This window comes from Terrapene carolina, unplaced genomic scaffold (assembly GCF_002925995.2).
Source record: "Terrapene carolina triunguis isolate 2854851 unplaced genomic scaffold, T_m_triunguis-2.0 Scaffold193, whole genome shotgun sequence".
Taxonomy (NCBI): Eukaryota; Metazoa; Chordata; order Testudines; family Emydidae; genus Terrapene; species Terrapene triunguis.
The window spans coordinates 506,391-531,150 of NW_020664544.1; the positions used below are offsets into that span (position 1 = coordinate 506,391).

At 45.4% G+C, this 24,760-nt stretch overlaps 2 protein-coding genes across 5 annotated transcripts in view; one reads left to right on the forward strand and one right to left on the reverse strand.

Moving 5' to 3' along the window:
- NBR1 (NBR1 autophagy cargo receptor) overlaps nucleotides 1–10,621 on the reverse strand; it is a 24,784-nt gene extending 14,163 nt beyond the window's left edge. Inside the window, exons 1-8 of one of the 3 annotated variants that reach the window (XM_029912240.1) lie at nucleotides 10,549–10,621; nucleotides 10,018–10,239; nucleotides 7,511–7,621; nucleotides 4,577–4,639; nucleotides 3,169–3,187; nucleotides 2,397–2,419; nucleotides 1,372–1,590; nucleotides 535–609 (exon numbers count right to left, since the gene is read on the reverse strand). In XM_029912240.1, coding sequence (XP_029768100.1) covers nucleotides 535–609; nucleotides 1,372–1,590; nucleotides 2,397–2,419; nucleotides 3,169–3,187; nucleotides 4,577–4,639; nucleotides 7,511–7,621; nucleotides 10,018–10,128 — 621 coding nt within the window. In that variant the 5' untranslated portion in view covers nucleotides 10,129–10,239; nucleotides 10,549–10,621. Of the gene's footprint in view, nucleotides 1–534; nucleotides 610–1,371; nucleotides 1,591–2,396; nucleotides 2,420–3,168; nucleotides 3,188–4,576; nucleotides 4,640–7,510; nucleotides 7,622–10,017; nucleotides 10,365–10,548 lie in introns of those variants that run through there. The other 2 variants (XM_029912242.1, XM_029912241.1) reach the window with 2 other exon arrangements.
- A 1,025-nt stretch (nucleotides 10,622–11,646) lies between these two features.
- BRCA1 (BRCA1 DNA repair associated) overlaps nucleotides 11,647–24,760 on the forward strand; it is a 52,219-nt gene continuing 39,105 nt past the window's right edge. The window contains exons 1-6 of one of the 2 annotated variants that reach the window (XM_024224339.3): nucleotides 11,647–12,168; nucleotides 12,268–12,401; nucleotides 13,964–14,063; nucleotides 19,066–19,119; nucleotides 19,471–19,551; nucleotides 20,086–20,174. In XM_024224339.3, coding sequence (XP_024080107.2) covers nucleotides 13,984–14,063; nucleotides 19,066–19,119; nucleotides 19,471–19,551; nucleotides 20,086–20,174 — 304 coding nt within the window. In that variant the 5' untranslated portion in view covers nucleotides 11,647–12,168; nucleotides 12,268–12,401; nucleotides 13,964–13,983. Of the gene's footprint in view, nucleotides 12,402–13,963; nucleotides 14,064–19,065; nucleotides 19,120–19,470; nucleotides 19,552–20,085; nucleotides 20,175–24,760 lie in introns of both variants that reach the window. The other variant, XM_029912243.1, reaches the window with a different exon arrangement.

The window sequence follows — 24,760 nt, forward strand, 5'->3', positions numbered from 1 at the left end:
CTCGGCTCTTAAACAGAGCCGAAGAGTCAGGGGAGGAGCACAGCAGCCGCGGGAGGGGAAGTGCCCGGCCGGCGGTATTTTTCCCGGACATGTTCAGCTTTTTGGCAATTCCCCCCGGACGGGGGTTTGATTACCAAAAAGCCGGACATGTCCGGAAAAAAACGGACGTATGGTAACCCTAGTGGAATGCAACATGGATTCTACCATGGGAGTCTCCCAATGGAAAGAGTGAGAATCCCTAAACTACTCCAACCCTTGTGAAAGCTAAGATTATTTAAAATCAGATTGGACAACCCTTGTAAATGTTTAACAGGGAACAATCCAGCTTTGACAAGGGATAGAGCAGTTGTAACTTTCAATGTGGACCACATTTCAGGAACTGTAGTGGCTTCTTGATATTTAGAAGCCAAGTGCCATCTGCTTTAAGGAAACCAGATTAACCAGACCTATACTTGTAAGAAACAAAATCCTCCCCCCATCTCCCACGGTGTCTCACAAACCTTTGAGAGGACAAAGATCCAAGGAAACACTTACTGATTCCAAGTAGCTAGTAAACCACTCTGGAGGCTTTTCATTGGTCCCTTCAGATTCGTTTTGATCTAGCTTTTTCTGTAGAACCAAAAATAAATTGCAAACCTTAAATACATAATTTCCTTGTATGTATCTCCAATTAATTTGGGATTAAGCAGCAAAAACACCAAGTCCAAATACATACCCCACACACCCACCCATGAACAGCTAGGAAAGTTCAGAACATATTCCCCTCAAACACCTTTCACCATAAACAGAGTTTCAGTCTCCTAGAAGAACACTGGAAGCCACATAAGCAAGCCACTGTCTGCATAGACTAAGTTTACTGAAAGCTTCCTCCATTATTAGCATTAGATGCAAAATTACACACTGAAAGCTAGAGAAAATTATTTGAGAGCAGCTAGTTTGTAGCTGAGAATTACAGAGGGAATCAAGTTTCAGAGTGGTAGCCGAATTAGTCTGTATCAGCAAAAACAAGGAGGAGTCCTTGTGGCACCTTAGAAACTAACAAATTTATTTGGGCATAAGCTTTCATGGGCTAGAACCCACTTCATTAAAGCTTTAGGAATCTAACAATCACACCTCTTATAACGTTTAAGACTCTGTCCTCGACATTAAGGATTCCTTCATCCTAATATTGGACCAAACAAATCTCCCCTCAGTTACATCCAATCAACTTTACTGATTTCAGTGGGTTTGAACAGGTGCGACCGAGAGGCAAAATTTTGACTCAAACCTTCATCTCGTGTACAGGTAGATGACTACCAGCCTGCAATAATATGCTATCAAGTGAAACATTTCAGAATCATTTGTTTTGAACAATACAGCTCTGTATCCTACCTGTGCTGTGGTTTCCCTTTCAGCCTTTAAGTCCTGCCCTAAGGCCTGAGCAAGCATGGAATAGTGTGAGAGAGGTCTCTTTCCATCTTTGGGAATGGACAGTTTTTCTATCCCAGCTTCTTCACAGACTTGCGTGGAACAGGAATGCGAAGTTTCACTTGGAAAGGAGTTTACTTGATACACTTTCATTTGGAGCTGATTTCCTTGTGTAACTGCAATCTAAGTAAACAGTGCATGATACATACACTTTCCATTCTCGCCATTTCACAAGCAACAAGCAAGTTTTCCTGCAGAGACATATACTACAATGGTATGACAGAAAAGCCAAAAAAGCAAGTGACATGCCAGATTACAGTCAGCTGGTCTCTATTACCAAATAAAATCATAAGAAAGTCATAATATAAATGGAAGGGAAAGTAGACAGAGCTTCTCTAGGTTTTGCTAAATCCACAACAGAGCAGTTTATCTGACCTGATAAACAGGATGACTATGAAAAACTTTAGCCCCGGAGCTGTCAGGAGATTACTTCACAGTTCTTTTGTTCTTGAATATTTAAACATTATTTCAAGAACAGAAATTCAAAACTGAACCAAGTGATGAAAGGATTTTTCTTGTGCTAGTTACACAGCAAGTGGTTTACAGTTTACAGCTGCTCTAACAAATTAACCTTAGGTACAGCAGCTGAGCTCACCACCACTGTAGTTTACATTACTCAGGAATGCAGGACTGGACCTTGTATGTGGTAAGGCCTTTAAGAGTCTGCAAGACCAAGCTTTGGAGTCCCTTTTACATTCTCTGAATATTGTTTTGTTTTTTAAGATGGGAAACGTTTGGGAAGTCAGTGTAACAATATTTTGGCCTGGAAGAATTATTCTAATAAAGTCTTCAAACTAGCATCTAAAACTAGGCAACTTTATAACCAGGTTGTTCTGATTCCCCACGTGCCTGAGAAAAATCCAGCACTACGTGGATTTCCATTATAGAGATTTTTGAAGATATCAGAAAAAGTTACAGGGACCAGTTACCTTCAGAGCTTCTTCATATTCCTCTAAAAGAAAAAAGAAGAAATGTGTGACTATTTCCATGTCCCAGACATAACATGGTGCTCTTCCTCAGGGACTCAATAGCATTTAAAGGGCCTTCTGCAATTTACAAAAGTAGCACAAAAGACAGTATATGCACCTGCAGACTGGCAATGTAACATTCCTCCCTTCATTTCTACCCATTTCTCATAATTCCCATACAACCAGCCAATGGATGACAAAAAAACCCCTTAGAACTCTGCAGAAGACCTGAGCGTCAGGACCTACCCGGGTAGAAATTCATGACATCAGTAGCCTTGACGGACCAAACAGCCCTTCATTTGTGAAGAGCTTGGGTGACGAACATGATAAAGTCAGCATCCAGCACCCAAGCATGGATTCCCCGTCCAGGGAACTTTAGGGGGAAGAATGATCAGATGCCACTCACACAAAACAAAAGCAGGACAATTCCATGAGGGTGACAGAACTAGCCAACACTCCACAGGCTTTTTAATAACTACAATTTAAAAACCATCTCTCTACATAGCTTCCAGCAAAGCTCAGAAGTCAGGGAGACAACAGAAGGATGGTTAAAAGGGGAGTCTTAAGAATAGCAGTGCTATAGATTTTCAGAAGCCCAGACCTTCCCTCTTCGCCACTGAGATGCCCTGTCTTGGCACTGCCTAGCAGTACCACGTTTCCCCAGAAATCTAAGCAGTGCTATTCTTTTACTGAAAATAATAAACCAAGTATGAAAAGCAAAGTAATACCTTACCTTCGCTATTGACAGAGACCTGTGAAGAGAAATAATAGTGAACAAAAGCCCCCACATCATTAATATTTCCTATTACTACGCCCCATATGTTCCAACTACATTTGAAAATTTATTCAAATAAAATTATTTCTTATTCTGAATTTCAGAAACTGTCTTACTTCTGTTACCTCATCCTCATCTCCACCCAGGTGTTATTTCATCCTGCTGCATCTTGTTATTAACCTAGATTGTATGGTCTTTTTACTAGATATGTATACCAATCCCCAACTGAGGCCTCGAGACACAACCCTGTCTACTAGAAGCAAGTTGGAGAAGATTCCATCCGTGTCTTTGGGCCATTGACAGAAACAATCACACGAGCAGGGTCTGACCTATTACCTTTCAAGGTGTAATGCTCAACTGAATTAGACACAAGCCAGCCCCATCTCCTACAGTTTGCCTGATTAGTAAGTGTGCACAGAAAAGTTACTAATCTGTCGCATAAGAGAGATCCTATTTCATCACTACAGACTGTTGATTCTGAAGATCCTGGGCAATGAGTCATCAGTTAGCATTTCTGAATGAAGTTTAACAAAGAGAGTAGCTAGTCTTCATAGGTGTGCCTTAAAACATAAAGGGAGACTCCATTCCTGTAATCTTTTTCTCCAGACAACACAATACTGATCTGTTTGCTAAAGTAAGGTACCAGAAAGGGCTCTCCTCAAAGCTTCCAGAAGTGTTGGCTTTTCTCCCAGCATACAAGAAGAGCTGTGAGTTATCCAACAGGGGCAGTGTTCAGGAGCTATCTAAGAGTTTTATTGTGATCTAAACCTCTAACTATATATTGAGAGGCAGGTGAGTGAGTCAGGTTATGCCATGCAGGAAGTTACCCAAAAAGAACAATTACAAGTAGGCAATTTACTCACTCAGGATGGAAGCATCACTTCATAGAGACCATGGAGTTTGAATAAGACATGCAAAGAATTTGAATGCTTCACGTCATAGTAATAAACCTAAATTTTCCATGAGAAATGGCATGGACTAAGTAGCTAGGGCTTTGCAGTGGCTGACAACACAAGTAGCTACAACCCTGTGAGTCTTCAGGAACAGGAACATCCCTCCCACATAACAGCATGGAACGACTACAGGTTTTCAGTAGGCCATGGGAGATGGCAACAGGACAGCAGTTTTCCATCTTTTTTAAAAAGGAACATCTCATTTTACAAGAGGGGAAACCAGCAAAGTGAATCCTGCATGTGGAGCTGCAGCGTTCCAAAAGGAGTTAACTCTAACCTGTCCAACACAACACACACCATTTGCCTGAACAACCAGCTAGAAACCGTCAACTGGTTACTGGCCTCACAGTAATGTGGGGGGGGGGGGGAGAGGGGAGACACACACACACAACAGGAATCACTAACATAAGTACCTCATCATTATCCTCATCCATGTATTTGATCTGTATGTTGTTTAGATCAAATGAAACTTTCACCTGCAAGTAAAAATAAAGAGAGTGAGACAGAAACATGGTAGTTCTCAGCTAGTCAGTTATTAATAGGGGAGATGGTTAAACTCTCTCCCCTCCCATTGTCTCTCATTTGAGATCAATTAAGTGTTATTAAATCCATTTTTCTGCAGTCACATTACATCCCTCTCTCTGCCTTTCCTTTAGGCCTTACACAATTTAAATACCTATCATGACCAAGGGCAATACTCCCCTTTGATCCCTTCTTCCTTAGTTAATATGCACCTAAACCCAAGCTTCATTTAGCAACCTTTCCACTGAAATGGGATTTACACAAGGTTAATGGTCCTATTCTGTGTAAACACCCTGCAATAAAGAAAGGCTGAGGCAAACTATTCTTAAGCACCTGCACTTTTACACAAACAAGCAATCAGGAGACAGTTTACTCATGTGAAGAGCCTTTTTTTCCACATACCTGCTTCACTTGTCCCCTTGGGTTTTCAGATACTAAAGCTACACAAGCACTCAGAGTGAAGTACCTTACTCCTGCATTACCCACTGCCTGATACTCTGCTCCGTGGGACCGCACAGAATCTCTAACTTCATGTGTTTCAGATTCAGGAAAATGGTTCGATGCAGCCATTCTGTATTTTGCATTCGCCCTGAATGGCTCCAAATGAGCCATAAACACTGGCAGATGTTTCCTACTGTGATAAGTCTTTGAGGGCCATGTATGTTTTCGCAATTATGAAATTTACATAAGCAAACAATCCTTTACTTTCCCCAAGCAGATTCAAATCTCTCTACTTGACACAAGGAAGAATTACATATGGGCCAGGTTTCTGCAATTCTGAACCTAGTAGAGACAACCCGTGGGGATGGAAGACAAGTGAAAGCTGAGTTTCTTATACAGTAGTTTCCTGAGAAATTGAGCAACTCCCCAGTGTAATAACTACAATCAGTGTAGCGTATCAGGACAATAAATGCAGTTGTCCCCAGTAATATACTCCAGAATCAGCACCTTTGAAAAGTGGTCTCAGCACTCCTAATAGAATCCTTCTCTGCAGGTTTATCATTGCAGATAATTTATAGATAAAATGGCAAAGCTCCCAGTTGAGAAACTGCAACACAATGTTTTGGAGCATCTGCCCCAGCACTCAAGTATCTCATTGGAGCTATAGGAAGCACTGCAATTGACTTATGTCCCTCACCCCCAGTGTGAGTAGGAAATGGGAGTACAGACCAGATGGTCCTGTCCTTTTCTGCCCTTTAGAAACATCTGAATAGCTTGTCATGCCAATACAGTATTTTAAATCTGAACTACAACTCCTCCCAGAACATTAAAGTGCAGCTCTCAAGGGAGTGAGTGCTGTTCAGTTCCTGAATACAAGGATGAGAGCTGTGAAGCAGGGCCCTCTCCCAAGATGTATCATTCAAAGATAATAGCCAAGTCTTAGATAGTGATGGAAAGTAGAGATATAAGTAGAGATAACTGCCCATTATGTCAAGATGCATCTTTGTGAGGGTATGAACAGAAGAATAAACAAACAAAAACAGGAAAAAGATGGGGAGTTACTGCAGGTGGAAACGAATTTGGTGCATTATTTCTGCTATGGCTAATGGAATTGTGAACTCTCCCAGACAGCTATCCCAGTGAAAGAGTGTAACTAGAAAATGTTGGAAATGCAAATCCAAGCTAATACTTTTCAGCGACCAGTCACCTACCATATGATATACAGACTGGTACAAGCGACTGTATGAGTCTACACACACAGCTTATATGCAAGATAAACACTTGCATCCAAAAGGCAAACCAGTCCATAAAAAAACACTAACATAACAAGAAGCTGATAACTTATGTCAGCAATTCCACTGCACCTCAGAACAAAGATCAAGTTTCAGGAGAACCAGTCATAGCCAAGGCGGAGAACCATTAAGGTACGTCATTTCCCTATATCTATTTTGGTAGGGAAGGGAATTAAGAGGTTGAGGACTAGTCAGTGCATTTGATGGTGGAAAAAGCCTAAATTTGAATCCTTAGTAATTGTTAGTGCTGTGGAAAAGAACAGGATATGGAGACATTACCTCTTACTTTCAGATAAGCCAAATGAAAGATTCAAACTTTCACAATAAAATATAATTTCACCCAAAAACTAGCTTGCTGCAACCAATTTTAGAAAACACAATCAACGGTAAAAGGCAGCAAGATTGGTGGGGTTTAGAGAGACGAAGAGAAAAAAAACCAGATGATAGCATGATTATGACCCCCAAGGCTGAAAAGGAAAGGGAGAGAAGCTTCATTTTTAAAGTTTTCACAGATTAATCAAACATAAGAACTTCACTATGATTTTGAAATAACATAACCAAATTGGATTAGTATTCAAGGCAACTTGAGCTTTAGGTTAAGTTTACTAAGGCCATGTCTACACTGTATCAGCCATGTGCTCCTAGTGTGGACGCAGTTTATAGCAGCAAAGCTACACTTTTACCATACTGCCACCACTAAAGAAAACAAGATATACCAGTAAAAGTGCAGTTTTGCCAATATAACTGCATCTACGCTAGGGGCTTCTATGGGCACAGCTACATTAGCCAGAGATACTTCTCTTCACATCCCTGACCAACACAGCTATGCCAGCAGAAATATGTAGCATAGACGTAGCTAATAGCTTAATGAAGTCTAGAGGATCTTGTGTTTAACTGCATCAATAAAAGGAACTTTAAGAACTTCTTCACAGTGGCAATTATCTATTTTAACATTCCCTTTAATTTGCTTTTCTCAAAAGAAATACAATTGCCTATATTAAAAATAAATGTTCTTTAATTCCTAAATTTCTATGAAAGTTGGAAAGAGACAGGATAGTATACAGGATCCATGAACACAATTACAAAACTCACCATGGCTTCCACATCAGCCCAGGTAGTGTTTGATGAATCTGAAACCAGGAAACTCTGAGTCTCACCTCTAAAAGTCACACTGAGGTTTACCTGGGGCTCCATGCTGTGGGGCTATGGAAAAAGAAAGATTGTTACCCTAAAATATGTTAAGACATTTCAGGCCAAAGTCTCTTCTGTGGAAACGGAATGCAACTCCACTGACTTCACTGGAATTGAGAATTTAGTCCTTAATATTTAAGATTTGAACAGAGGTTAAAACAACAAAGGTGATCTTAACTGAAATGCCTGTACTTTTGTTTGTCCAGGAATTAACAATACTTTGCCTGTAGAAATGACACCTTTGCTCACACAAAGGACAGAGTTTTCAGCTACACCTCTACCCCGATATAACGCTGTCCCTGGGAGCCAAAAAAATCTTACCGTGTTATAGGTGAAACCGCGTTATATTGAACCTGCTTTGATCAGCCAGAGCGTGCAGCCCTGCCCCCTTGGAGCGCTGCTTTACCGCGTTATAGCCAAATTCGTGTTATATTGGGTCGCGTTATATCGGGGTAGAGGTGTATTTCTCTTCACAAATTAGCCATCCAACAGAGACTTCAACTGGAGTCTTGGCTCCATGTCAATACTGGAAATTTGCTACACCTCTTCCAACAACTGTTTACATTGCAACTTAGAGTCAGGTGACTAGCAGCAATTCCTTCCCTCAGTCCTGAAGGGGCTAGAATGTATTCATGATTGATCACACAGCTGAGTGAGGGCATCACTGCCATTTCAGGCAATCTCCACACAGCTTTTCTCTGTGCTTTAGGTAACCAAGCTTTTCTGGCACTCTGTTTTTTAGTCAATACATTTGTGAGAAGCAGGAAACAATAACTAGATTTTGCAGAACCTGCATTAACCCCATTGCTGCTAACCTTAGAGCATCAGGCAAGGCCGCTTGTGGTCCAGGGGTCCGCTCCCAGGCCATATCTCCAGAGGAAGCTGCCCTACAGCTGATGCCAGCTGTGAGAGGGCTGCCCAACTCCTCGATAGGATTTCAAGCCAAGGCCATTCCTTTCAAACTTGGATGCCCAGAACCCAGCTTTCAGGAGCTGAACGGTCTCTGGGATAACAGCTACCAGAGCTCAGCACCCATGCAAGGCAGAGTGGGTGCCTGACTCCAGGGGTGGGATTTGCTGCCTGTGGCCATAACGCAGGCCCGCAGGGTGGCCAGACCGAGAGTGCAGTGCCTTGTCCGTGCCTGGGGGCTGAAAGCGGCAACGGGCCATGTCATAACTATAAAGGGAAGGGTAACAGCTCTCCTGTGTACAGTACTATAAAATCCCTCCTGGCCAGAGACTCCAAAATCCTTTTATCTGTAAAGGGTTAAGAAGCTCAGGTAACCTGGCTGACACCTGACCCAAAGGACCAATAAGGGGACAAAATACGTTCAAATCTTGGGGGGGAGGCTTTTGTTTGTGCTCTTTGTTTTGGAGGTTGTTCGCTCTTGGGACTGAGAGGGACCAGACATCAATCCAGGTTCTCCAAATCTTTCTGAACAAGTCTCTCATATTTCAAACTTGTAAGTAAACAGCCAGGCAAGGCGTGTTAGTTTTACTTTGTTTTCTCAACTTGTAAATGTACCTTTTACTAGAGTGTTTATCTCTGTTTGCTGTAACTTTGAACCTAAGGCTAGAGGGGGGTCCTCTGAGCTCTTTAAGTTTGATTACCCTGTAAAGTTATTTTCCATCCTGATTTTACAGAGATGATTTTTACCTTTTTATTTAATTAAAAGTCTTCTTTTTAAGAACCTGATTGATTTTTCCTTGTTTTGAGATCCAAGGGGGTTGGATCTTGATCAACCAAGAGTTGGTGGGAGAAAGGAGGGGGATGGTTAATTTCCCCTTGTTTTAAGATCCAAGGGGTTTGGATCTTGATCTACCAGGAGTTGGTGGGAGAAAGGAGGGGGATGGTTAATTTCTCCTTGTTTTAAGATCCAAGGGGTTTGGATCTGTATTCACCAGGAAATTGGTGAAGGTCTCTCAAGGCTACCCAGGGAAGGGAATTAGCTTTGGGAATGGTGGCAGCGGACCAGATCTAAGCTGGTAGTTAAGCTTAGAAGTTTTCATGCAGGCCCCCACATTTGTACCCTAAAGTTCAAAGTGGGGAAGCAGCCTTGACAGGCCAGGTAGAGCGTACAGAGTCAGCTAGGGGGCAGAGGATCAGGCCAGGCAGAGGGCACGGGGCAGAGCTGGCCAGGCCCAGAGTGCGCGCCCAGCGGGGGAGCGGGGGGCGGTGACCGGGCCGGGCCCCGGGGCCGGTGGGGGATCGGGGGGCTGGGACCGGGGCGGACTGTGACGCTGCCACTCGAGATGCACACACAGCCCGGGAGCCTGCCCCGAGGGAGGCTTGTGACCTGCCCCCGAGCCCGGCGGGCGGATCGCGGAGCGGGCTCGGAGTTCATGGGTCTGCCCCGGGGTCGGGCAGGGGGCCCCGGGGGAAGTCACACCACCGCTGGGGGTCCTTACCCGCCTGAGGCCGGTCCCGGCAGGGAAGGGGGGCGGTTCAGCGGTACCCTGGGCAGGGGGCGGCTCCAGGCGCCGCTCGCTCCTCACTGTTGTGATAGAGGATCCTAACATGGCGGATTCACCTCATCTGGCCCGCACCATTTACCGCCACCCGATTGGTCTGCGCGCCTGCCACTCACAGCCTCCCTGCTTTGGATTGGTGGAGTGGGTGGAGCCACGTTTCTGGGGACCACAACAATAAACAAGAGGGGAGAGGGAGGCTGGATCCGGGGCAGAGCGGTTCCCAACACCCTCCACTTCCGGGGTGAACTACCGCCGCCGGCATGCAGCCCCCTTAGGACGGCAATTCCCGGCATGCACAGCGTCGTCGCCGTAAGTTTCAGCGCCCGACGTTCCCCGCCTCACCCGGAACCACAACTCCCAGCATGCCTCACTCTGGCTACTACAGTTCCCAGCATACACCGCTCCCCAGAGGGCCCGGCGTGTGCAGTGCACGCTGGGAGTCGTAGTCCCTGTCGGGGCGGCGTGTACCTCCTACGCTGGGCCTGGCTCCAAACATTGCCCCGCTCGGTGAGGGGATCCAGGCCTCGCCGCTCGCTTTCCGCCCGTGACGGAATAAACAAGCCCAAAGGTCACATGGGGCAGCACAGCCAATCAGGTGTTCTCCTACCCTAAGTGCCCCTCACGTCCGGGTGCGCGAACAGTCAGGTGGCTGTAGTGGAGCCAATACGGAGAAACTCTTCTCCCCATGTGACCCGAACTCGGCTGTGTGATTGGCTCCGTGGGTGCGGTGGTTTCCTAGGTGATGGAAAGGGCGCGAAATACCTTCAGATCGAGTGAGGCGCTTGGCGAGTGAGGGCGCGAGAGGGATGGGGGCGGGTGTCAGGGCCGGCGGGGAAAGGAGGGGATGGGGGAGGGGGGGAGAGGAAATGTATGGGGCCGGGCCTGGGGGGCGGGCCCTAAGCTGGCAGGGCTCGCCGATGGGGCAGGACGGGGGAAGGGGTTAGGCCTTAAACTGGCATAGCTCGGGGGTGGGGTAGGGCCCCAAGCTGGCATAGCTCGGGGGTGGGAGTGCATGTGTGGGGTAGGCCTTAAGCTAGTAGAGGTGGGGCAGGGCAGGGCCTGGGCGGGTTAGGCCCTAAATTGGCAGGGTTCAGGTGTGGGATAGGTTCCTAAGCTGGTAAGGCTTGGGGGTGGGGGTGCATGTGTGGGGCAGGATGAGGGGGTAGGCCCTAAACTGCCAGGGCTTGTGGGTGGGACAGGCCTTGGGGTGCAGGCCCTAAACTGTCAGGGTTTGGGGATGGGGGTGCATGTGTGGGGCAGGGCCCTGGTGTGTGTGGGGGGGGTAGAGCCCTAAACGGACAAGGTTTAGGGGTGGGTGGGGGTTCAAGGCAGGACCTCTGGGGATTAGGGGCCAAGCTGATGTAAAGGGTAGGCTTGATTCTGGCAAGGTTTAGGGTGGGGGACATGTGTGGTGCAGGATCTGTAGGGATAAGCCCTAAGCTGACAAGGTTTGGGGGTAAGGGGCATGGTGTGACAGGGCCCGGGGCGTGGGGTGCAGTGAGTAGGAGCAGGAGAGAGCTCTGGCTGGGGGAACCATTACACTCTCTTGGTTTGGCTGCCTGGGCCTATTGTTTGTCTGAGGAGGACCCCCACTGTTGTGGTTCTGGGGTGTCAACACTCTCATTCTCTTTAAATGAGGGGCTGCTGTGATTGCCCTTGGGCTCTGCAGTTTGCTTGCCTGTCTATTCCTCCTTTCACCTGTTCTGTTTGTGAGGACAGTGCTAGGCTGTCTGCCTCTTGCTCTCTCGGTTTCAGTGTGGTTGATTCTCCCTCGGTTTTTTCTGTGTTTACTTTTGTCTTTGCTTCAGTGTAAATTTAAGACATTGCTGCCCCCACCTGTCTGAGCTTCAGAACTGAGTCTATGCAATAATCCCTTTCAAGTGAAAAATCTCATACCTGGAAACTGCCATCCTTGAATAAGGTGGCACAGAGCGTCCTTTTGGTTCAAAATCTAGATCTGATCGTTCAGGCTAACACTAATCCGAGCTTCTGCAAGTGCCACCTGCTTTTGCTGCTGAGTGCTCACTGTGACTATATCATGTTTTGTTTCTGGTCTCCAACTGCACATCTTTTGAATAGCCCATACTTGTAAGATTTAAACTGAGTTCAATCAATTTTGATTTGTGTACTCTTGCCCTGATACCCACAACTCCAAAAGCTGATTTTATTCCTTGTGTGATCTAATAGGTTTTCCAGATTCCGAGTCTACTATGTCAGCCAAGAGGGTATAAGATTTCTCATTCTGCAGACGTATGATGTGCATTGCCACTTGCTCAGCTACAGACGACCTATACTGGAATCATCAGCAAACTGCAATAAAGGTAGCATTAATTATGTTTTTCTCCCATTAGAATCTTTGCAGTGGCCTCTCTAAAGTATTTCACTATGTAGGTATTTAATTTAAAAAAAAAACTTTGTAGAAGGGTGGTGCCCAGAAGCCACACCTGAGACGAGGACCCTATTATGCTAGGCACAGTGTTTACACATTGTAAGAGACAGTACCTACTCTGAAGAGCTTATGGTCCAGATGCTCAAATAATGGGGAGGGGTAACAGGCACACAGAGGTGAAGATCCATTTTGTACTTCCTTGCATTTCATGTGAGCAGCAGAGCAGTTATGTACACATAGGGAATCATTTCTAAAGATTTTATGCCAGTGGCTAAAGGGACTACCATTCAGACAAGTTCTCATGTTTTCTGCAAGTTAATGTAAGAAATATTAAATGTTTTATGTAAATCTATTTAGCTTTTCATTAGTTCTGGAAACTGTTCATGTGCAAGGCCCCGATCCTGGAAGCATGAGTCAGTGGAGCTCAGGATTGGCCCTCCTCACAACTAAGGGTATGTCTACACTGCACTTTCCTCGGTAAAACTTTTGTCAGTCAAGGGTGTGAAAAAAACACACACCCCTGACCGACAAAATGTTTACTGATGAAAAGCGCTTGTGTGGACAGCGCTTTGTCAGTGGGAGACGCTCTCCCGCCCACAAAGCTACCGCCCTTTGTTGGGGGTGGTTTTATTTTGTCGGCAGGAGAGCTCTCTCCTGCCGACAAAGAGCAGCTACACTGCGTACCTTACAGCAGTATGGCTGTAGTGGCACAGTTGTGCCGCTGTAATGTGCACAGTGTAGGCATAGCCTAAGATACTTGTGTCTGCCCTATCCATTTCCTGCTTTGAATATTACAACCTCCTCTTCTTGGCGTGCACCTCACCCATTTCTCTTCTGTCCAAAATTCAGTTGACAAAATAATTTCCTTGTTAGCTGCTATAACAGCATTTTCCCCACAACCCTGAAAGCCCTGCACTTGTTCACCAACCCTCTGCATATTAAGGTCAAATTCTGGCCTTCAAGACTATGAGATTCAGTTCCTCCCTATATCTTTAATATAGTCTACTTTCATGTCCTCATCTGTTCTGTCCACCAGTGATGCCAGCTTTTGACTTCTCACATAAATCTCTGCTGTTTTCTATGCTGCCTTCTGTATCTAGAAAACTCTGCTGAAGCCTATTCGCTAAGGCATCACCCTCACTGCATTCAGGTCCCTCCTAAAGACTCACATCTGCCTCAAAGAAGTAAACTAATTCATATTTTAAATGAAAGCTTGAAAAAAAATTTGTTCATCAAGAAGTGTACATGAGTTTGCTGAGTCGCCATATGATCTTATTTCTGTTACTTTCCCCACGCTACTCTATTCCTCTAGTTTGTGGTCACCTTGTAATGTTAAGTCTATATTCTCGATTGTAAACTCTTTAGAGCAAGGATCCATCAAATTCTCTGAGGAGCCTAATACATGCTACATAGTACATGTGAATGTAGTAATGTTCACATTGCAGGCAAATGTGAATGAGATACTGTGTACCAGAATACATTTCTTTTTTGTAGATTGTGTTTGGAATTGAGGAATGGACTCGTCTGTGGCTGCCATTGGAGATGTGCAAAATGTGCTTTTGGCTATGCAGAAGAACTTGGAGTGCCCAATATGGTATGTCAGGGGAATAATCTGGACTTCATACTGCACCGGGGTGGGCAAACTTTTTGGCTTGAGGGCCACAGCGGGGTTCCGAAACTGTATGGAGGGCTGGGTAGGGAAGGCTGTGCTTCCCCAAACAGCCTGGTCCCCGCCCCCTATCTGCCCCTCCCACTTCCGGCCCCTCAGACTGCCCTCCTCAGAACCCCGGACCCATCCAGCCCCCCCTGCTCCTTGTCTCCTGACCGTCCCCTCCCAGGACCCCCCCCAACCGCCATGCCCCCGGGACCCCCCATCCAAACCCCCCGTCCCCTGACTGCCCTTACCCACACCCCTGACAGGCTCCCCGGGACTCCCACGCCTATCCAACCGCTCCCTGTCCCCTGACTGCCACCGGGGATCCTCTGCCCCTTATCTAACCCCCCTACTCCCCACCCCCTTACCATGCCTCTCAGAACACCAGGACTGGCTGCTGTGCCGCCCGGCCGGAACCAGCCACGCTGCCGCGCAGTCTAGAGCAGCGGGGCAGGCCAACAGCTCTCGCAGTCATGCTGCCCGGCAGGAGCTTGCAGCAGAGCACTGGCAGCACGGCAAGCTGAGGCTGCGGGTGGGGGGAGACAGCAGAGGAGGGGCCGGGGGCTAGCCTCCCTGGCTGGAGCTCAAGGGCCAGGCAGGACGGTCCCGCGGGCCACAGTTTGCTCATCGCAGTGAATTATGACAAATTGTTTACTCTTTTTTTTTCTTGTATTCAAACACTACTTACTGTATGCACAGCCACAGCTGGGGCCATTTGGAAAATGAATATTTGGGTTTTGTGAGGTCCACGCTTTCTGTAGCTCAGAGAGCTTATTGAGAAAATACTTGCATCTGCTCAGATCTAAGCATGAAGAGTTAAAAACAGCACCTGGATACATAAATTCAGAAATTCTTGATGAATTTAGGACAGACTCTTAATTTCTAAGAACCACATATGTGGTAGATTTTTGCATTTAATAGCAAATAATTCAGGGATGAAAGGTCTGAGTTGAGTTTTAAACAAGCTTAACATCCAGCTTTTGCCCCAGTGACTAGAAAATGACTTGGCCTAACTGCAGTGGACATGTTCTAGTGTGATCTCTTTCATTGTAAAGCCACAGTGTAGAAGACTCTCTATTCTTTATGACTAGTCAAATGTCATTGTACTACCTCTTCTGGAGCATTTAGGGTGTAATAATGCTGGTGCTTCTTTGGTAAATCTCTGAATCACTGCATGATTTGTTACAATGACAATAAATAGTGAACCATTTGAGAGCGGCAAAAATTAAAAGGTCATAATTACTCAGAGAGAAAATATAATCCAACACAGTTGTCAAGGTTTTGCTTTCAGGTTTGCCTGGTGCACATTTTCTACCATGTTCTGTTTCCCATATGTGTGTGGAGCTCCCTAAGGGACAGTAGAATATCTTGTGTGAGGCGAGAGTTTTGTCCAGTGCAACTTTCACCTCTCATTGATGGGAGAACTCTGAGAGGCAACATGGATTTGATTCTTAAAGCTAACAGCATATTTGCTAAATAATAAACCATGGAAAAATGCATAGTCTAACTTAAGAACCACTATGCTAGAGAAGCAGTAGATGGCAATATTAAAAAATACTTCTGGGATTTTACAACACTTACTAACCTCTCATGGTAGTAATTTATAAAGTGAGCAAAAAACTATGGATACTGTGGAAGTTGGGCCCATTTATTTTGCATTTTCATGAGAATCTAAGTCATAAAAGTGTAATGTTCTTTCTTTATTACTCTAGCAAATTATCAATTTTAAAAGTTAGGAGACTCATAAAAATTAAGGATGCAGGAATGAGAGTTAATGCTGATGCTGCTTTTTTGGCTACTATTGCTGTAGATTTTGGTATTAGCAATTATTATTTAGACTGTTTTGCAGCAGAAACTGCTTTATTTGCTTTGACCAAGTAAAAGTCATTTTGATGTGGCCTTTTAATTGGAGTCATTGTGGTACTTGGCAAAGTTTATATAGCATGTTTTTCTTCTCTACATTATTCACTGAGGTTCATTGAGCTGAAATCCATTTCTGTGGCAGCTGTTGAAGAAGAATGGTAGCAGTGAACAAAAAATACTTAGCCTGTTCTTACATGCTGCTAATTTCTGAGATTCTGGGATTCTGAATGATCTGTCCTCCTGATGTGGATACAAGAACTGTGAAACCCTTAAGGGTTTCGCAACATGACTCGGCCTGTTAACACCATGCTTGCCTAGATGTATGACATTTTATCTAAATAAAGGGGAATTTTTCCACATGTTGAAGGTAGGTTGTACTTGCTGATTTTAAGATGGCTAAAGCATGGAAACTGTTCAAGTAAATCCATTAGGAGCATATCTCAAAACCACAACAACAAAGGATTCAGGGTCAAAAGTGAGTTAATATTTTGAAGCCATTCCTGTCTAACATGTTTTAAGAACAGCTGAAAGAGTTAAAATGACTCAAGCCAAGTTATTTACTGAATGTTTCTTTCTGCACCAGGTGGATTTTTGCTACTGTAATTCCCTACTGCATGTATTCGTTTTATTTTTGTACCGAGGCTAGAACAGATTTGACTGTTTTGACCTTGTCTGCCCATGCTCACAAGAAATGTACGATTCCACCTGGTGTGCCATAACTTGGTTTTGAAAGGTAGAGGAAATGGAATTTAACTGTTATACTAAAAATCACAGTGTGGCAAAGGACTATCCCCAGTGGAATAGTTTTTCTAATCCCTTTCTGGTTTTCTTTTGTTCTTACTTATTTCCCTCTGTCCTGCTTAGAAACTTATTTCATATCTTCCCTCTAGTGATGGTTGCTTGTGGGTGGGAGTGGGGGAGGGAAAAGGTGGGTTGGTGGTAGGAGATCTTTGAAGTCCTTACTTCCTATTAAAACATAGTGTGTATTGGATTTTTGGATGGAAAACGGGGGGGCTTGGTAATATCATTCACTGATTGGGCAGGTCCTGTCTTTATGAACCTTCACCAATCCAAAGATGGGTGTGTGAATGTTCATTATGAAACATGTCCTCCTGAAAAATAAGATGCTGAACACAGTGCGATGAGCCATTTTAGTAAAACATGTGGCAGAGGAGAAAGTGTCTCTCTTAGCCTGTTAGTGTTTGTAAAACAAACTACAAGAATGGTTTCAATCCTGTTTGTTTGTTTGTTTATTTATTTTGTGTTGAAATTTTCCTGTGTTCTGAGTTTGTTTGCAGGATGTCTGCCTGGTTTGGGTTATAATTACTGTGCTGGAATGTAATTATTCCAGTTCTGTGATATTAGATGAGCATGTGGTACCCTAGCTAGAACTTGCTTCCCAGTAACATTGATTTCTGCTCTATGTGCTGTATCTCAAAAAGCAGTAGGGTTGTATCCAAGCAGGAATTGTCTGTCTGCTTCAGAGCTTTGAGTTAATCTAGCTAAGACATGAGAACCCTCATAATCATAGTGCACATTTTGAGGAGTTTCCAGCATGATGCAGTCTCTATTAATTAAAGTTGCACAACTGTACTATTCAGTGCACAGTTTAGGGGTGCTTCTAAGTAGCATCTGCAAGTCACATGTACTAGGAGATTGGGTCCCATCTTAACAGGCTAGAGGAATGCTGTCTAGGGAATGAAGCTGTTGGCCCTCTGGAAACTACAACCAGTATGGAATGTGGCAACCCATCTCCCCAGCAACATGAGCTCCTGCAAACACATCAAATTTGTCTTCTGCTCTCTTCAGGGGCTCACTATATACACCTCTACCCCAATATAACATGAATTCGGATATAATGCGGTAAAGCAGCGCTCCGGTTGGGCGGGGCTGCGCACTCCGGCGGATCAAAGCAAGTTCGATATAACGTGGTTTCACCTATAACATGGTAAGATTTTTTTGGCTCCCGAGGATAGCGTTATATCGGGGTAGAGGTGTACTACTATGTCAATTCAAGGACTCAGTCCTTATCTTCAAGACACTAAATGGTTTGAGTCCAGGATATTTAAAAGATCCCTAAAACTCTAGGATGAGGACTGCAGATGAAAGCGCTACTTCTCTGGTGAAGGAGACAGAACTTTCACAGAGGGGGTCTATCCAAGACTGGAACAGACTCCCACAGGGACTAAGAACTACCACAGCCATCTCCCGCTTCTGCTCTAAATGCAAGATTCACATCTTTGACCTTGCTTTTGCTAATGTAAACACACAGCACAATGTACATATATTAAATTGATATAAATAAATATTTTTTAAAAATAGAATAAACCACTCCCCACACACAGTTTCTCACTGGGAGAAAAACAGAAAAAGAGAATCACACATGACAGATACTAATCATATCACTTAATGCACTTCTGGAAAATGATCATATTGCAGTGATGAGGGTCACATAACAACCTGAGTAGAATAGAATTGGTATAGGGAAGGCTTGTATTCCCAGTGTTTCCACAAGGGGTCAGAGTGGAAGAGGACATCTTTTGTAGCTGCAAAACAACTTGTCCCTTGCCATACTGAACTGGCATCTCCAGAAAGCATACCTTTTAGGTAGAGAGGAAGGAAGAAAGAAATGGCTTTAGAAAAACTAATACTGTGCAATAGGCTGCACAACTGGAAAAGTCAGCCACCTTGCCTGGTGCCCAAACAAAAACTATGTTGAATATAATAGCCCACCTTAACTGATTACTCTTGTTATAGTTAGTATGGCAACACCCATTTTTTCATGTCCTGTGTGTGTGTGTGTGTGTGTGTGTATATATATATATATATTCGTACTGTATTTTCTACTGCATGCATCCGATGAACTGGGTTTTAGCCCGCGAAAGCTTATGCTCAAATACATTTGTTAGTCTCCAAGGTGCCACAAGTTCTCCTCATTCTTTTTGTTGAATATTCTGCTTTTCTTGGCAAAGATTATGTATTTTTTTCTAGTTCAATGAAGTTTTTGCCTTTCTTTCTTTCTTTTTGTTGTATTGTCTTTTCAAATGTATAACAGTAAATATTTTTTTTCCTCTTTCAGTTTGGAGTTGATAAAAGAGCCAGTCTCAACAAAATGTGACCATATATTCTGCAGGTGGGCCTCCAAACTTCTTCAGCACATAGTGCTCTCTGAGCATACTCTCTCCCAGCAATGCTAATGGAGTAGACTACTTAATAAATTAATGATTAGCTATTTCAAGAGAAGAAAATCCATTCCAGCTGAGAAGTAGCTGCAGCTTCGGAGACCATTTCAGAAGCAATTTGCTCAATTTGGTTTAAACTGTAGTAATAATGTAGGTACTCAGCTTGACAGTGACAGATTTGTACAGATACGAGGTTATCCTAGCAAAGTGAAACCTATCAAAATGGGTGCAGCTTTTTAGAAAAACCAATTTCTTCTGTTAAAATATATTACCAGCATGATTTTTCCTCTTTCTTTTAATAGATTCTGTATGTTTAAACTTCTCAGCAAAAAGAAAAAAGGCCCAGCTCAGTGTCCACTGTGTAAGACTGAGGTTACCAAAAGGTAATGTACTCTGGGGACCATGGCGTTGGATAGAGAGAGAGCAGATGGAACTCTAAAACAGAAGATCCTGTTTTGTGCAAATGTCTTCGCCAATAAGGAACAAAAAATTGAAAGAGTAGAAAAATAGGAAGAATTGTCTCTTAGCGTTTTCTGTGACCATCTCCAAAACAGCTGTATGGTTCAGAATCTACTCTTAGGAAATGTTTGTGCTGTAAAATATCTCAGATTTCACCATTGTTTAACCATAGCAGGCAGTTTCTATGCTAAAGCTACATTAGAATAATTAAGTATAAAATTGTAAGGATAATGTGTACCACCTCTTGGTTTATTCTGAAGTGAATAATGCTTTAATTACAGTAATACCGGCTATAGCATCCTGGGGAATTGAGCCTCTGCTCCTTGGAAACAGTTCTTAGCACTGCCTCATTTTCCACATACCCGGTTGCATCCCCCTCCTAGCTCAGATTTCCAGGGAACTACTGGTAACTTACCCATGTCTTCCTCTTTGACACACATCTGTTGTTTTTGTTTCAGAAGTCTTCAGGAAAATCCAAGATTTAAGCAGCTAATTGAAGGGCTACTGGAAACTATCCATGCTTTTGAACTTGACACTGGAATCAAGTGTAGGTATTGCTTGTCTCCAAGGGTCTGCACTCATGGTAAACTTTTGGGTATTTGTGTCAAATTATACGGCCAATTCCATAGTCACTGTGTAAAACTCCATAGGGTGGGTTTTTCAGAAGTGCTTAGTTATTTAGGGCCGTAAGTTGTAAAGAAAGTCACCCTTTCACTTCTCAAAATCCCACCCCAGGACTTCGAGGACTGTTCTGTGTGTGGAATGACTATGGTATCAGACCATATTTTCAGTGTTCATCTGAGATATGTTTGAACTTGTTAGCTAATTTTAATTCTATAACCCTATCAAAAGTCTTATCCTGCTTCCTCTCTTTCCGCTGCCCCCAACTCCTCTTACTGTGTCTTTGCTTTCTTCTATTTTTTTTTTACTAAACTGTGATATAATGAATTTTTAGCCTAATGAGACTGAACTGTGAATCACTGCACTAATTACATTTAAATGTACTCTCTCACACAATCATGTTATTCTGATATGAAACGATCCTTTCTAGCACACTGGAACTGGTAGACTTTTAGATGCATATTTTTGTTCATGTTTTGGGATAGGGCTTTTTTATGGGAAGGTGTTTTGATATATGGAGTTGGACAGTTCCTCTCAGGTTTTTTAATTGTTTTGCATCACTTTAAAATTACTAGTTTTAGGCCCTGATCCTGCAAGCTGATCCATGTGGTCATACTGATTTGCCTGGGCGATCTGTTTTTAAGATTGGGGCTTCAGTAAATTAGTTTGTAAGGAATTTCTCATGAATCTAGGTTAGGGATAGTTTTGTAGTGTAAAATTAATGCTAGTAATTTGTTCATTGCTAGTCTTAAAATCAATAACTTTATTTTCTGGGGCTTGGAGCATTATGTACAAGATACAATTGTACATACAGAAGCTCCCCAACTTAAGCAAGGCGTTCCGTTCCAGAATGCCTTGCGTAAGTCGAGTTTTGCGTAAGTCGGGAATGTACCTTCGACAATTATGTGCAAAAAAAAAAAAAAAAGGTGCTTACGGAACTTTTTTCCGTAAGTCCGGATTTCCGTAAGTCGCGTTTGCGCAACCCGGGGAGCGTCTGTACAGGACTTCTGTTACTGTTGCAAATGATGTATTAGGGTATGTCTACACTACGAGAGTAGTTCGATTTTAGTTAAATCGAATATGTGCAATCGATATTAGAAAGTCGAACGTGTGTGTCTACACTAAGGACAGTAATTCGACTTTGTCAGTCCACACTACCAGGGAAAGCGTCGACATTGGAAGCAGTGCACTGTGGGCAGCTATCCCACAGTTCCCGCAGTCCCCGCTGCCCAGTGGAATTCTGGGTCGAGCCCCCAATGGCTTCTGGGTAAAAAATTGTGGCGAGGGTGCTTTTGGGTAACTGTCGTCATCCGTCAGTCACTACCGCCCTGCCTCCCTCCCTGAAAGCGCCGGCGGGAAATCAGTTCGCGCACTTTTTGATCAGTGACAGCGCGGACGCCACAGCACTGCGATCATGGATCCCGCTGCGACCATCGCTGCAGTTGTGGCCGTTCTCAACGCCTCGCACCTTATCATACACCTTTCCCAGAGGCAGATGCAGAGAAATCAGGCGAGGAGGCTACGGCAGCGGAGTGAGGGCCTGAAGTCGGAGAGTAGCACAGAGCTGTCAGAAACCACGACACCCAGCGCCGAGGACATCACGTTTGCAATGGGGCATGTGGATTTTGTTGAACGGCGATTCTGGGCCCGGGAAACAAGCACGGACTGGTGGGACCGCATAGTGCTTCAGGTCTGGGATGAATCCCAGTGGCTGCGAAACTTTCGCATGCGGAAGGGGACTTTCCTGGAACTTTGTGAGTTGCTGTCCCCTGCCCTGAAGCGCAAGGACACCCGCATGCGAGCAGCCCTGACTGTCCAGAAGCGAGTGGCCATAGCCCTCTGGAAGCTTGCAACGCCGGACAGCTACCGGTCAGTCGCGAACCACTTTGGCGTGGGCAAATCTACCGTGGGGGTTGTTGTCATGCAAGTAGCCAAGGCAATCGTCAAGGTACTGCTGTCAAAGGTAGTGACCCTGGGAAACGCGCAGGCCATCATAGATGGCTTCGCTGCGATGGGATTCCCAAACTGCGGTGGGGCTATAGATGGGACTCACATCCCTATCCTGGGACCGGGCCACCAGGCCAGCCAGTACATCAATAGAAAGGGGTACTTTTCAATGGTGCTGCAAGCACTGGTGGACCATCGGGGACGGTTTACAAACATCTACGTCGGATGGCCGGGCAAGGTTCATGACGCTCGCGTGTTCAGGAACTCTGGTCTGTTTAGACGGCTGCAGGAAGGTATTTACTTCCCGGACCACAAGATAACTGTTGGGGATGTGGAGATGCCTACAGTGATCCTCGGGGACCCAGCCTACCCGCTAATGCCCTGGCTCATGAAGCCCTATACTGGCGCCCTGGACACAGAAAAAGAACTGTTCAACTACCGGCTGAGCAAGTGCAGAATGGTAGTGGAGTGTGCTTTTGGCCGTCTCAAGGGGAGATGGAGAAGCTTACTCACTCGCTGTGATCTCAGCGAAACCAATATCCCCATCGTTATTGCAGCTTGCTGTGTGCTCCACAATCTGTGTGAGAGCAAGGGGGAGACCTTTATGGCGGGGTGGGAGGTTGAGGCAAATAGCCTGGCTGCTGATTACGCCCAGCCAGACAGCCGGGCGATTAGAAGAGCCCAGCGGGACGCGCTGTGCATCCGGGAGGCTTTGAAAGCCAGTTTCAAGGCTGAGCAGGGTACCCATTGACTTTTAAGTTTGTGGACACAGAAGCTGAACTTGCCCCCGTTTCTTTACCCAGTTGCCGTCGACTATCCTCTCCAATTACATACCCCCTTCACCCCCTTCCCAAAAAATAAAATCTGTTCTGTTTTGTTCATGGACACCGTTGTCTTTATTACTGTTTTCACGGGAATGTTTTAAACCTGGGACGCAGACTGTGGCGGGGAGCGGGTTTAGGGTTGTGATGCAAATGATGCTTCTAAACTCCAGGAATGACAGGCTCCGCGATGGTGGACTGGTTGTTTCAACGGAGCCTGCCAGCCCTCCTGGCCGGGACTGCGTGTATGTGTCGGCTATGTGACTGTCTTGCAGGGGGAGGAGGGTTACAGATCCCCTGCTGCGCGGCTCTGTGATCCAGGGTAAGGACCGCTGCATAAGATCTGTAACTGCCCTCCCCCGCCACCAAGTCACAGAGCAACACCACCGCCCCCACCACACAGAACATGAAAACCACCTCCCAGACTGACCAGGATAACTAGTCACTGCACTGTATATGTGCCCTGCTGCTGCACCTGCCCCCTGCTAAAGGTGACTGTCCTGTCCAATGACCAAGGCCCTTCCCCCCCCTCCAGACAGACTCCCCTCCAAAAGAAGAGGATGGAAACAGAAATGAACAGAAACGTATTCTTTATTAACAACCGCACATGGAACGGGGGGGTGAAACTTGGACGGGGTCTTGTGTGAGGCGGGTAGGAAAGGACTTTTCAAATTTTGGGGAATGAGAGCCTTCTAGTGGTAGAGCAGTCCGCAGGGGTGGAGTGAAATTTTTCCCGGCCCCTTCCACCCCTCCGTGTTTGGACTTTGGGTGAGGGGGGTATGGGACTTGGTGGCGGGGCAGGGCAGTTACAGAGAGACTGCAGCGGGGCTCTCTCCTCCTGCCTCCGGTCCTGCAGAACATCCACAAGGCGGCGGAGCGTGTCCGTTTGCTCCCTCATTAGTCCAAGCAGCGTTTGAGTAGCCTGCCTGTCCTCCTGTCGCCACCTCTCCTCCCGTTCAATGTTTGCCCGGTGCATTTGGGACAAGTTCTCCCTCCACTGTGTCTGCTGGGCTGCCTGTGCTCGGGAGCATTCCATTAGTTCAGCAAACATGTCTTCCCGTGTCCTCTTCTTCCTCCTCCTAATGTGCGCTAGCCTCTGGGCAGATGTGGCTGTGGGAATTGGAAAAAGGGAGTGAATTCCTGAGACAGAGCAATGTATCTGTGAACAGAGAACATAGTCTTTCTCTGTGAACAAGACCATGCAGAGCACCTATCACACGCGCACTGAGGACAAGGTCGAATTTTCGGCCCTCGCCTACAGTGCCTGCGGTCTTGCTGTGGCGAGCTGAGGAGCAGGGCAGGACACCGGACTTTGTCTAGATGGCAAACATGGTAAGCCGTAGACTTGTGGCCGCTTAAAACTTTAAGAGTGGCACTGGCCTCCTTTCACATAGAAAGCAATGCGAGTCTCTGCTGGCAGCAATCCTGCAAGCATGAACTCTGGCCCTGTCCCAGCCCCTCGCGGCTGTAAACCGCGTGGCTGTAAACCGGCGGTTGCAGTTCTGTAAAGGGACGGGCAAGCAGTCCCAATACTAACTTTCCCCTACCTAATTCACAGCAGGGAGTCATGCCTGACATCACCCTCCTGAAGGTCTCCGAGAGCCAGAAGGAGAAGATGCTCCGGGACAGCCTGCAGAAACCGGGGCCATTTGCTGCACTGCTGTGCAAGGCCATGATCCCGGAGTACCTGCTGGCGTTGTGGCAGGGAAACGTGTCCTACCACGGGGGGCCTAATAAGCTGTCC